Source organism: Amblyomma maculatum, chromosome 5 (genome assembly GCF_055883805.1).
Source record: "Amblyomma maculatum isolate TAMU_Amacu chromosome 5, ASM5588380v1, whole genome shotgun sequence".
NCBI lineage: Eukaryota > Metazoa > Arthropoda > Arachnida > Ixodida > Ixodidae > Amblyomma > Amblyomma maculatum.
The window spans coordinates 37,069,277-37,079,358 of NC_139348.1; the positions used below are offsets into that span (position 1 = coordinate 37,069,277).

The 10,082-nt window shown below is 45.0% G+C and overlaps 1 protein-coding gene across 2 annotated transcripts; it reads left to right on the top strand.

Annotated features, from left to right (window-relative positions):
- Nucleotides 1-7,022, top strand: LOC146188055 (ixochymostatin-like). 2 transcript variants are annotated; one of them, XM_084603624.1, is made up of 3 exons: nucleotides 1-150; nucleotides 2,307-2,519; nucleotides 6,607-7,022. In XM_084603624.1, the coding sequence occupies exons 1-3, from the start codon at nucleotides 87-89 to the stop codon at nucleotides 6,807-6,809; spliced, it is 480 nt and encodes a 159-aa protein (XP_084459750.1). In that variant the 5' UTR covers nucleotides 1-86; the 3' UTR covers nucleotides 6,810-7,022. The 2 variants fall into 2 exon arrangements, with proteins under 2 accessions (XP_084459750.1, XP_084459751.1); XM_084603625.1 differs by having other exon boundaries at nucleotides 2-150; nucleotides 2,307-2,516.
- Nucleotides 7,023-10,082: the final 3,060 nt, after the last annotated feature.

Genomic DNA, 10,082 nt, shown 5'->3' on the forward strand with positions numbered 1-10,082 from the left:
ACGGACTGCTGCTAGGATATAAAAGGCCGACCACAGTATCAGTAGAGTCACTAGACTTCCATCCCCTGAGGAAAGGGTGTCAAGTTATGAAAATGAAGTGCTCCTTGGTACTGCTAGCGGCTGTGACCGTGGCCTGCACCGCCGAATTGGGTGAGGAAAGAACTTTGTAATCGTCCACTTTCCGTATGTCTCGGCTGAATAAGCTACCAAGTGGGTACGACGTACTTGATCACATGTCCACCTGTCATTTCGCGAGCCGTTCGAGCAGCTTCATGGGCAAAACGTCCAGTTCTCGTAGTTTATTTACCTTCAAATTTGCGTGGGGATCGGGAGGGGTATTCTTTACCGGTCTGGTGTTTGCGAAGTTTGAGCTCCTAACGCATAATCTCGCTTGCGCTTGCTGTCCAAATTACTGCCAACTGCAATTGCCAACTCCAATGCTTTCAACATTTCTATTCCAAGCATGCGTGATTCCTGCATGTCTTTCTTCATTTGCCCACCTGTTTGATCTATCCCTCATAGCCTTATTGGTCTGGTGCTCAGCGTTAAACACAAGGTTGCAGCCGAACCCCTTTACACATCCTACATTTATGCCGAGATTTGAAGGGCGTTTTGATGGACCATTTAGCGTCAGTCCTAATGTCACTAAAATGAGCATCTCAGTAACTTTAAATGCTAATTTTGTTTACTGTCTGCATTTGGCAAAACAAAGCCCCTTCGACACTTCCTTTCGACAGGAATGTTGTAGCACTTACTATGGAGTAAACAAGCGACCATGGAGCAGAAGGCGCAACTTCTAGGGCTTTTTAGTAGCAGTTGAGCCGCAGTACACCTCTGCGTTGAAGCCATTTGGAACGATATTGTTGCAAATTTGATCACACACGCTTCCACTGTTTCCTCAGAACAAGGAAAGGATCAATTCCAACTAAATGGAAGGATACGCCCGTACGAAACAGAGACTTGGATATGTACGTGCATCTACTGACGCGTTTTTTATATTCGATGGTAATTGTACACCAAGTACTGAAAGTACAACTATGGAGCAGAGTTAATGAGGTGTTTCATTGCTCGCTCATTGAAAATTGACAAGACAGAAGCTCACTTTTGCAGCGTGAACCAGTTGGGCGCCATATGACGCGCCCTTGGTACTCCGTAATGGCAAGTTATAGAAGCAAGAAGTCTATGTGGTCGCTTTATAAGTGTAACAGACGGTGACCTGGCTACAGAATAAGGGGGTCATTAAGGTGCCGTCAGAGATTGAGTGTTGTTGTCTGAGGGTTTCAGTATCACTCAACATTTTCACACAGCGGGAATATCTCTCTGCTGAGCACTCAGTTGATAGAATTTGGGATCATACAAAACAAACCTCTCTCTTTGCAGCTCATTCATATCGTTGGAACAAACGGACACTATTGCTAGGTTGTGAAAGTCTGTAATATTGGTATGAACACCAATTTTGAGGAATTCCAATAGCAATGTGCTCAAATGGCGAAGCATACAGGCAGCATATTTGCTACGTAGCATTTGAGCCCCCTAAATACAAATGGGTAGGCCAAGTTCTCTATGGCACGCTGGCAATGCAGAAATGCGGATTTCAGAACGATGTGTCCGTCCGCGGCCCCATAAGAAGTGGACCGTTTCGTCCCAGTCCTTACGTGACCCATCCAAACAGGTCGAACAAAGTAGCTTCGAAATTTGCCATATATCTAAGAAAGGTTCAATGCAGAGTTTTAAACTAGATTAGAGCTCATTAGTAGCCTGAGTATAAGGTATCTGAGCACAGGACGAGCTCAGGCGCAGCTTTCTCAGGCTAGACTCTCTCTTTCTTGCTTCACTGTCATCGAGACCTTTGAAACAGTGTACAAATAGATTTACCTTCCTCTCAGTGCACGCTCAGTTCCACAGACATATGATCGGATTGGCTATGCGGCAATTGCAGAAGTTTGCGCTGCTCTGACAGCGAATGGGAACTTGCATTTCGAAGCAGCAGGAAAACGCTGCACAGCGCAGCGCCCTAGGTTGCTCGGAACTAGGCACCGCAGCATCTCCTCTGCGAGATCGATTAAAGTCGCTTGACATATCATTTTTTTATAAAGACGTTTTTTTTTCCATGCCTTCTTCTTATAATTGCCACTTCATTACTTCTCAAAGCTTTAGATAAACGCAATGACAAACACCATGTCACTGTAAGTTTGAAATTAGGGGCTGCCGTTATAGAATTCAGACGGCAACGGCTGCGCGGAATAACAAATAAAACCAGCCTTCGATTTTTTCGAATATATTCACAAGTGGCGATTTCTTGACAGATCTTCAGCCCAGAGAGTGCGGCACTAACGAGGAGTGGAAGCGATGCGTGAGCAGCTCATGTGCCGAGACCAAGTGCTGGCAGCGCACAGTAGGCCCCGCTTGCACGGCCGACTGCCGCTACGGCTGCTTCTGCGCCGAAGGATTCTACCGGAACGCCGAAGGAAACTGTGTGACGTTGGACCAGTGCCCTCCTGAACTACTTCGCTCAGGTAGTACGTCTCACCACATCTTATGAATCGATTGAAGCAAAACAATCTTAATATTTTTTCATTTATCTACTTCGTCCGCCACTATGGAATGTAACATGAAACTGACTGGATTGGTTGGTAGTTTTGTTAACGGGTGTAATGTGGTCCGGATTTGTGACGTGACACGTGCTTAACCAATCCTAACGTTTCCATTCCACTGCTGCAAGAAATGTAAGCAAGGAATAGATTGCTTTAAAGGCTTAAAGCCTTTAAAGCCTATTCATAGCTTGCTTAGAGGAAGTATTCAAAGACCTGGAATGGGAGCAGTTAGGGATAAGGATAGATGGAGAATACCTCAGTAATCTGCGATTTGCTGATGACATTGCCTTGTTAAGCAACTCGGGAGATGAACTACAAACAATGATTGATGACCTAGACAGGAAAAGTAGAAAGGTAGGCTTGAAAATCAATATGCAGAAGACTAAGGTAATGTTCAACAGCCTCGGGAAGGAACAGCAGTTTACATTAGATAGCGAAGTACTGGAAGTAGTAGGCGAATATGTCTACTTAGGACAGGTAGTAACCGCAGATCTGGACCATGAAAAGGAAATAACAAGAAGAATAAGATTGGGATGGAGCGCATTTGGCAAGCACTCCCAGATTATGTCTAGCAGCTTACCGGTATCGCTAAAGAGGAAAGTATATAACAGTTGCATCTTACCTGTACTCACCTATGGCGCTGAAACGTGGAGGCTAACCAAGAGAGTTTTACTTAAGTTGAGGACAACCCAGAGGGCTATGGAACGAAAAATGGTAGGGGTAACATTAAGAGATAAGAAGCGTGCAGAGTGGGTCAGAGAAATAACTCAAGTTACCGACATTCTAGTGGAAATTAACAAGAAATGGATATGGGCAGGACATGTAGTGCGAAGAGAGGATAACCGATGATCGCTTAGGGTAACAAACTGGATTCCAAGGGAAGGAAAGCGTAGCAGCGGGTGGCAGAAAGTTAGGTGGGCGGATGAGATTAAGTTCGCAGGGGTCAAGTGGATGCAGCTAGCACAGAACCGGGTTAAGTGGAGAAATATGGGAGAGGCCTTCGCCCTGCAGTGGGTATAGTCAGGCTGATGATGATGATGATGATGATGATGATGAAAGGCTTAAAAGTAAGTTTATTATTGCGAAATCATTCCTAGGCTACGTTAACAAGTTCGTGTCCGCAGCTGTTGTGTCATTGTCAGGAGAGTTTGGATCAAACGAGTGGTTGTGAGTAATAGAGAATGGTATGAGAATGGTGTGGAAAGCGAAATATGTATATAGGATGATTATTTATTATTTGCAGCTAAAATGTACAGACAAATCAATTATACATCGACACTGGTCCTACGACGAATGTCGACGTCCGATGGATGTGACGACACGCCAACCGGAAGAGGATGTGTTTGGGATTTAATAATTGGTTGTTACGGAAGAAAAGACACGGTGTCTGTCACACTAGCTCTGTTGACACATGGAAGCGCCGTAAGGGATGGGTGAAAAGTCGGAGTAAGAGCAGAAAGAGAGAAAGAGGAGCCGCAGTGGAGCGCTGCGGAGTATTTTGGACCACCTGGGGATCTTTAAGTGCGCTGACATCGCACAGCACACGGAGGCCTACTCGTTTCGCCTCAGTCGAAATGCAGCCGGCGCCGCTTGGGAAAGGAAAGAAAATTTCCACCTGTGCAGCACTAGCCCTACCCTTCCTAGCAAAATCTATAAAAGGGGGCGCGCGATGTACCGTGTGCAGCAGCAACGCTCAGGCTTTCATTTTTACACTGATGAATGGCTTGTGGTCTCAAAAATTTTCTATATAAACGCTGATTCGAAGTGAATAACCTTTGTAAATAAAAACACTGCAGGTTTTGCAATGGTTTGATGGTATTAATTGATTCTTGACGTTTCCATATAGCTGAAGCATAATAAAATATCCATAACGTAGAGTGGCATAAGCGTGTAGTCGAAAATGGGAAGCATCATGTTTAAGTTTTTTTTCACAGACCGAAACATCGATTTGCGGTTGCAAGAATAAGCCCAATGTCATGGTCCCATGTTAGGTCAGGAAGAAGGTGGTGACCTAAATTCTTTTATGTTGTTACTAACGCAACTGGAGTAGTATTGTGACGAAGAAGAATTGAGGAATTCTGCTGACAGACGACGACGCTGATGTGTGTGCGCGAAGAAGTGAAGTACCTGGGCCGTATTGTATTTCCCCCTGTACTAGATAAGACACGCTGGCTTATCTGGCGATATCAAGGCCCTCGGCAACATCTTGGTGGAGGTGCTGGGTGCCAGCACCTTGCGGTATGGCAATGGCGGGAGATATGTCCCACACGATAAGATAAAAGCATATGGGACTGTCATCAGGAGTGCGCCATTCCGCGGCATGTCGGGTGCCGTATCGAGGGCAGAAACCATTCCGGGGAGTGGTAGCGGTAATAACAGGAGGTTCGGGAATTGTGCGGTGTTCGGTCATGATGAGGCCTGTGGGGATCCCTATGTTAGCCAGCTCTTGGCGGACGACGTCTTTTATCGACGAAACTGTAGTAGCGTAGTTAGAAGCATGTGGGGAGCACAGGTCGCAGTGCCTCAGCCTTAAGGTCGCTTCATCAGCGAAGGTGGAACTAGCAGCTTTGTTTGGAAGCAGGTCAAAACTAGGCGATATTCGACCAAGTTTAGTTTGTTCGAAGAGCCGACAGGTCTGTAACACGGCATCGACGGTTGTAGTCTTTACATAATAGAAGATTGAAGGCGTCGTCGGCAATAACTTTGAGGATATGGCCAATTTTGTTGTCTTCAGTCATGTCCTTGTAAACCTTGCGGCACAAAGGGAGGACATCTTGTATGTAGGCAATGTACGCTTCCGTGGCCGTTTTTGCGCGTGAGGCCAGGTCTTTCTTGGCAGCGAGCAGGTTCCGAATAAGATTACCAAACAGATTATGCATCTTTTGCTTACAAATTTCCCTTGAAGATAGTTCGGGCTCGTGTGTGACGTACCACTTACGCACTGTGCCAGTCAGAAAAAAGGTAAGGTTGGCTTCCAACTTGTGGCATCCCACCGATTATTTGCGCTGCGGGATGAGCTTTTTAAATTCGAAGACGTTCGGCTAGTAAACAAAACATTTATTTTCGAAAGCTTAGGTTGCATAAGCCAGACAGGGTACCACGATGTTGCTGAATAAAGTTCACGTTTCAGGACTAGCTGATCATCATTCGAATAAATATTCCTATAACTTTTGTATACATTAGGCAAAATGCAAAACTGGGAAGAAATTATGAAAGAAACATTCCTTGTAAGTACCAATATCCATATAAGGATGGATCCAACTTGCCCTTTGTAGCTTGCGTTTCGATTCGTGGAGGACATAATAAACACGGTCGCTGATTGGGACTTGTCCAGCCGACCTAAAATGAGAACATGCTTGCGGAATGAATAGAGGAATGTAAACGTTGAAGCCCCATTCAAAGTTCTCAAAACGAGTTTCGCCATCACGTTCACCATAGCATTGTATTGCACACTGTCATATATGGTTCGTGCAACAGCCACGAGAAATCGGTGAGTGGTGCTGTAAACAACTAAAATACCGTGTTTATGATGCCCTTCACAATTAAAGTTAATGGGCCTACTGTTCTACTAACTTCTTTTCTGAATATGCATGTGAGCGCTGCCATCTGCATAATGGGCGGCTTATTTGATGACACCTGCGTGCGGGTACTGTAAGAATATCATTACATCGTTACGTTCGCACTATAATCTAGGCATCATTCAAGCTTTCTTATGTAAGGAGTCTGAATAATCTGCTCTATTATGTTACTTTTCTGAAGTGCTGTGTTCTTAACTAGACTGAATATCTGCATCCCTAGTTATAAAAAAAGCAACTAATGTATAACTTATGGCCGCTATAGTTGTACTGCACATGTCTGGGAGCACAAACATTTTTCATAAGATGTCTGAATTTCGCAGTTTCATGGTGGTAATGCTTTGCTTGCTGTCGCCTAAGCAATTTTAGGGATCATCAGACTCATTAATGCTATCTGCAAAGGTGCCACCGACATTTCGCTGTCATTTCTTGTACAGGAGGACATCAGTCTCCCTGCGGCACCAATGAGGAATGGAAGTCGTGCGTGAGCAGCACTTGCGCCGAGGCCACCTGTGAGAAGCGCACCGTCGGTCCAGGCTGCACGTTCGACTGCCGGCACGGCTGCTTCTGCTCCGACGGCTTCTTCCGCAACGCCCAAGGCAACTGTGTCGCTGAAGACCAGTGCCCGGCAAGGACGTAGCTTTATCCCTGTACCCCCAACTAGTGAGCAGGCAGCGAATCCGACGCTACACAAACCGTGAAGTTCGCCCAATGCAGAAAGCTGGAGCCACATTACACTGCTTTATTTGGGGAGAAATAAAGACAAATATATTTCCAAACATCTAGCTGCGAAACATTCAGCCCGCTGCCTTAGAGAATATATGCGTCAGTAAACTTCATGTAGAATAGATGACGTGGAAGTGGCTCTTATTTTCGATATGTGCGGTATGGCTCCCTATTATGGCTTATTGCTGAGGAGCAACAGCCAGTGAGGTAATCCATGCGGATAACACTCTCTGGTGGGGTGTTTCTTGGGCCGCGCCTCCAATATCTAGGAGAGGGGGAATGTGAGGAAAGGATGTCATCTCTCAAGTAGTCACTATTTATTGACAGAATTGTGACATTGATGCACCCTCATCTAAACTACCGTGCCGGCTCTTCCGCTGCCTTTAAAAGCACTAGAGACCGGTTGTTGTTGTGGCTGTAGGAAGAAGGAAAAGAAAATGCACGGGCCTGCTACTGGCTCTGTAGCTGAGCCACCTCCGCTGCCTCGTGCAGCCAGAAAAGAAAATAGAGAAGAAAGAAAAGGAAGAGGGAGAGAAAGACGCGCGCCGCAACAACTACCATCGTCCACCACTGAAGCGGTGGCGGGTGCAATGACGGCCTATAACAGATAAAAATTTGGTGGCAGGCTAGCCCCCGCCGCAAGCAGCGGTTACCTACCTGCCCAAGCCCCATCAGGGGAGTACCTTTCTTGGCATATGGCAATTATGCCAAGAAAGGTACTCTCCTTATCAAAACCTCCTTGAAATTGCAAAAAATATGTTTTTTTTTTACATTGAGGACTGAAACTGTTTTTCTTGACTGAAATTCAGTATAACTCCGTCCGTTCCATTGTTAGAAATTATAATCTATTCGCTAGTCTAACCTTAATAGAAAACTGATTGCAACTCGATCACTCGCCTCGCATGGTAAATATCACGTCTCTGTTATTTCATAATTTTTTTTTACAGCCCCATATTTATACTAACATTCTTATTCTCCAGTTATTTATATCTATATTCACTGATCACTGAGAAAATGTTGGCACGGTTTTTTTAGCGTGCCAGAAACTTCCATCAGGCATTCATTCCGCGTAATTTCCAGGAATGAAATAACATTCCCAGATCGCCCATATTCATTGTTGATCATTATCGTTTTCGCAGTGCCTTGACTAACATTATATACCAAGGAAAGTAACAAAGTTCATAAACTATTTTAGCCATTACTCTATTACTAGTAGTGACTCAGGCCTCTGTTTTTCTTGCCACTCCCTTATAACCTTGGTCCTGAGGCCAATGTAAATAAAAAAACAAATAACCGGACTCCTTTCGCACGACAATATAAATATTTTACCGGTATCATTACAGGAACCAGACATCAAATACAGCAGTGTGAGCATGTGTATTTGGTAGGAAAAAACACATGGTGTTTTTGGCTCTCCAAATTCGCTGACGCTGTTCCCACCGCGTCGAAGACGTTGGCCCATCAGAGAACATCACGCCGCATTAGTGCTCTGGAGGCCATGATGCGTGGTTTTGAGCAAACATGGGTCTTGTATTTTGATTATCTGCTGAGTCCAGCGGCTTCTACGAAGGTACGCGGCTTCGCAAAGCACCCTGACGTGCTGGCAGATGTGCCGGCAGACAATTCTGAAGTGTCCTTAATCTGGAGGGCAGTGTCGTTGGTGCATCTGTTGCAGCGGCTACAATAAGTAGGTCTTCATCGTTACCTGCAGCCCGCTGCCTACGCCTACGAGGCAAGTTTCCAAGCCTCCCCTCGTCGCGGGAGGTCTGGCAAATTCTATTGGTTGTAGACAGTGGACACCTGTTTTGTCTGGCTATAGCACGTCATGGTACACCATGACTGTAAAGAGTAACGGTTCGAGCTCTCAATTCGGGGCTTGCGCTCGGCATTATCAGTCTCAAATGACGCGGAAACTATCGGTCCTAGTTTATTTGATCTTTTGTGGTAGGTTTAAAGTAGTGCTCATTATCAGAAAAAAAAAGAGCGATTAAGAACATCAGGTTGCACGCTGACCATTCCCGATCGGCCTTCTAAGCTGTTCGCCTCGCAACCACAACCTAAAGACATGGGAGCGGTGGAAGCAAAATCAAAGCGCTGCACAGGCTATATATAATCCGTGGTAAATATGAATGTGGCGCACCAGTGGCAAATCAAGAAAACCAAGCAAATAAAATGGAAGCAAACTGTAGCGAACCGGATGCGCGCGCCCGTCTCCGGGCCTATCGCCTCCGGGCCTCAACCGGGCCTATCGCCACGCGTTCCGCGGTTCGTATTTAATTTGATGCCGATAATATGTAACAGCTGTATTCGTGCCTAGAATAAAACACTCAACTTTTTATTATTTCAGTCCATGAAGTACAGCTATACAAATAAGTGAAGGCGGGCAATGCCGAAGGTATGCTTTTTTCAAATTTCCTTAGACGACAGTGTTGTTCGCAGTATAGAACGTTAAAGATACGCTCTTGAAATCGTGTTGAGTTGTTTTTCTCCCATCGCATATTGTAAAATAGCGTCAGTCGCTCTTCTTATGCCTCATAAGCAAATACATTTGTTTATTTGATGAAGAAGGAGAATAGGCGATTAGGGCGATTTTGATCGCTCAATGACGCAGTTTTGCCAATTCTTTGCAGAAAAGCCAACTAAGCTTCGTAATGAATATTTCTGATGTTTGGATATTTGGAACTTTATTGAATAAAAAATATTGAGCTTCAGCTGAACATTTGTATTCACAGCTTTCACTTTCGGCCTCTAGTAATGCCCACCAAGATCCAACATAATTCACATTTCTAATTTGAATTAATAGGTTTTTCATGAACTACATGTGTTGCATGCAAAATGTCCGCCTTCGACAATCCACCTGCACAGAAACCAGAGAAACGCTCATAGCAGTTCTAGTGCGATCGTTTTCTTTTGCTGCTTGCTCAGAGATAAGCGGCGGCGGCTGCACTCAACGGGGAAAAAGCGCGCTCTCAACAACCGCACGCATTTATCTCTTGGCAGCAACAAACCTACGCTCTATAATGAGAAGCGAAGAAAGCGCGGATCTCGCAGCGATTAATCAAGCCGCAAATATGCGCGCAGAAATCATAGCCTACAGGGCAGCAGAGCAAGCTGTTATGTTGTTTTTTAAAACTTCTGTTTTGTTTTTTACAATTAATACGGCATATCATAAGACTACCTCGTCAGT

Bases quoted from the DNA above. Each gene is read 5' to 3' on its own strand.
- LOC146188055 (XM_084603624.1), top strand. From the start codon at position 87: ATGAAAATGAAGTGCTCCTTGGTACTGCTAGCGGCTGTGACCGTGGCC. The intron at 151-2,306 runs GTGAGGAAAGAA...ATTTCTTGACAG, and splicing joins GGCCTGCACCGCCGAATTGG to ATCTTCAGCCCAGAGAGTGC. The intron at 2,520-6,606 runs GTACGTCTCACC...TTTCTTGTACAG, and splicing joins TGAACTACTTCGCTCAGGTA to GAGGACATCAGTCTCCCTGC.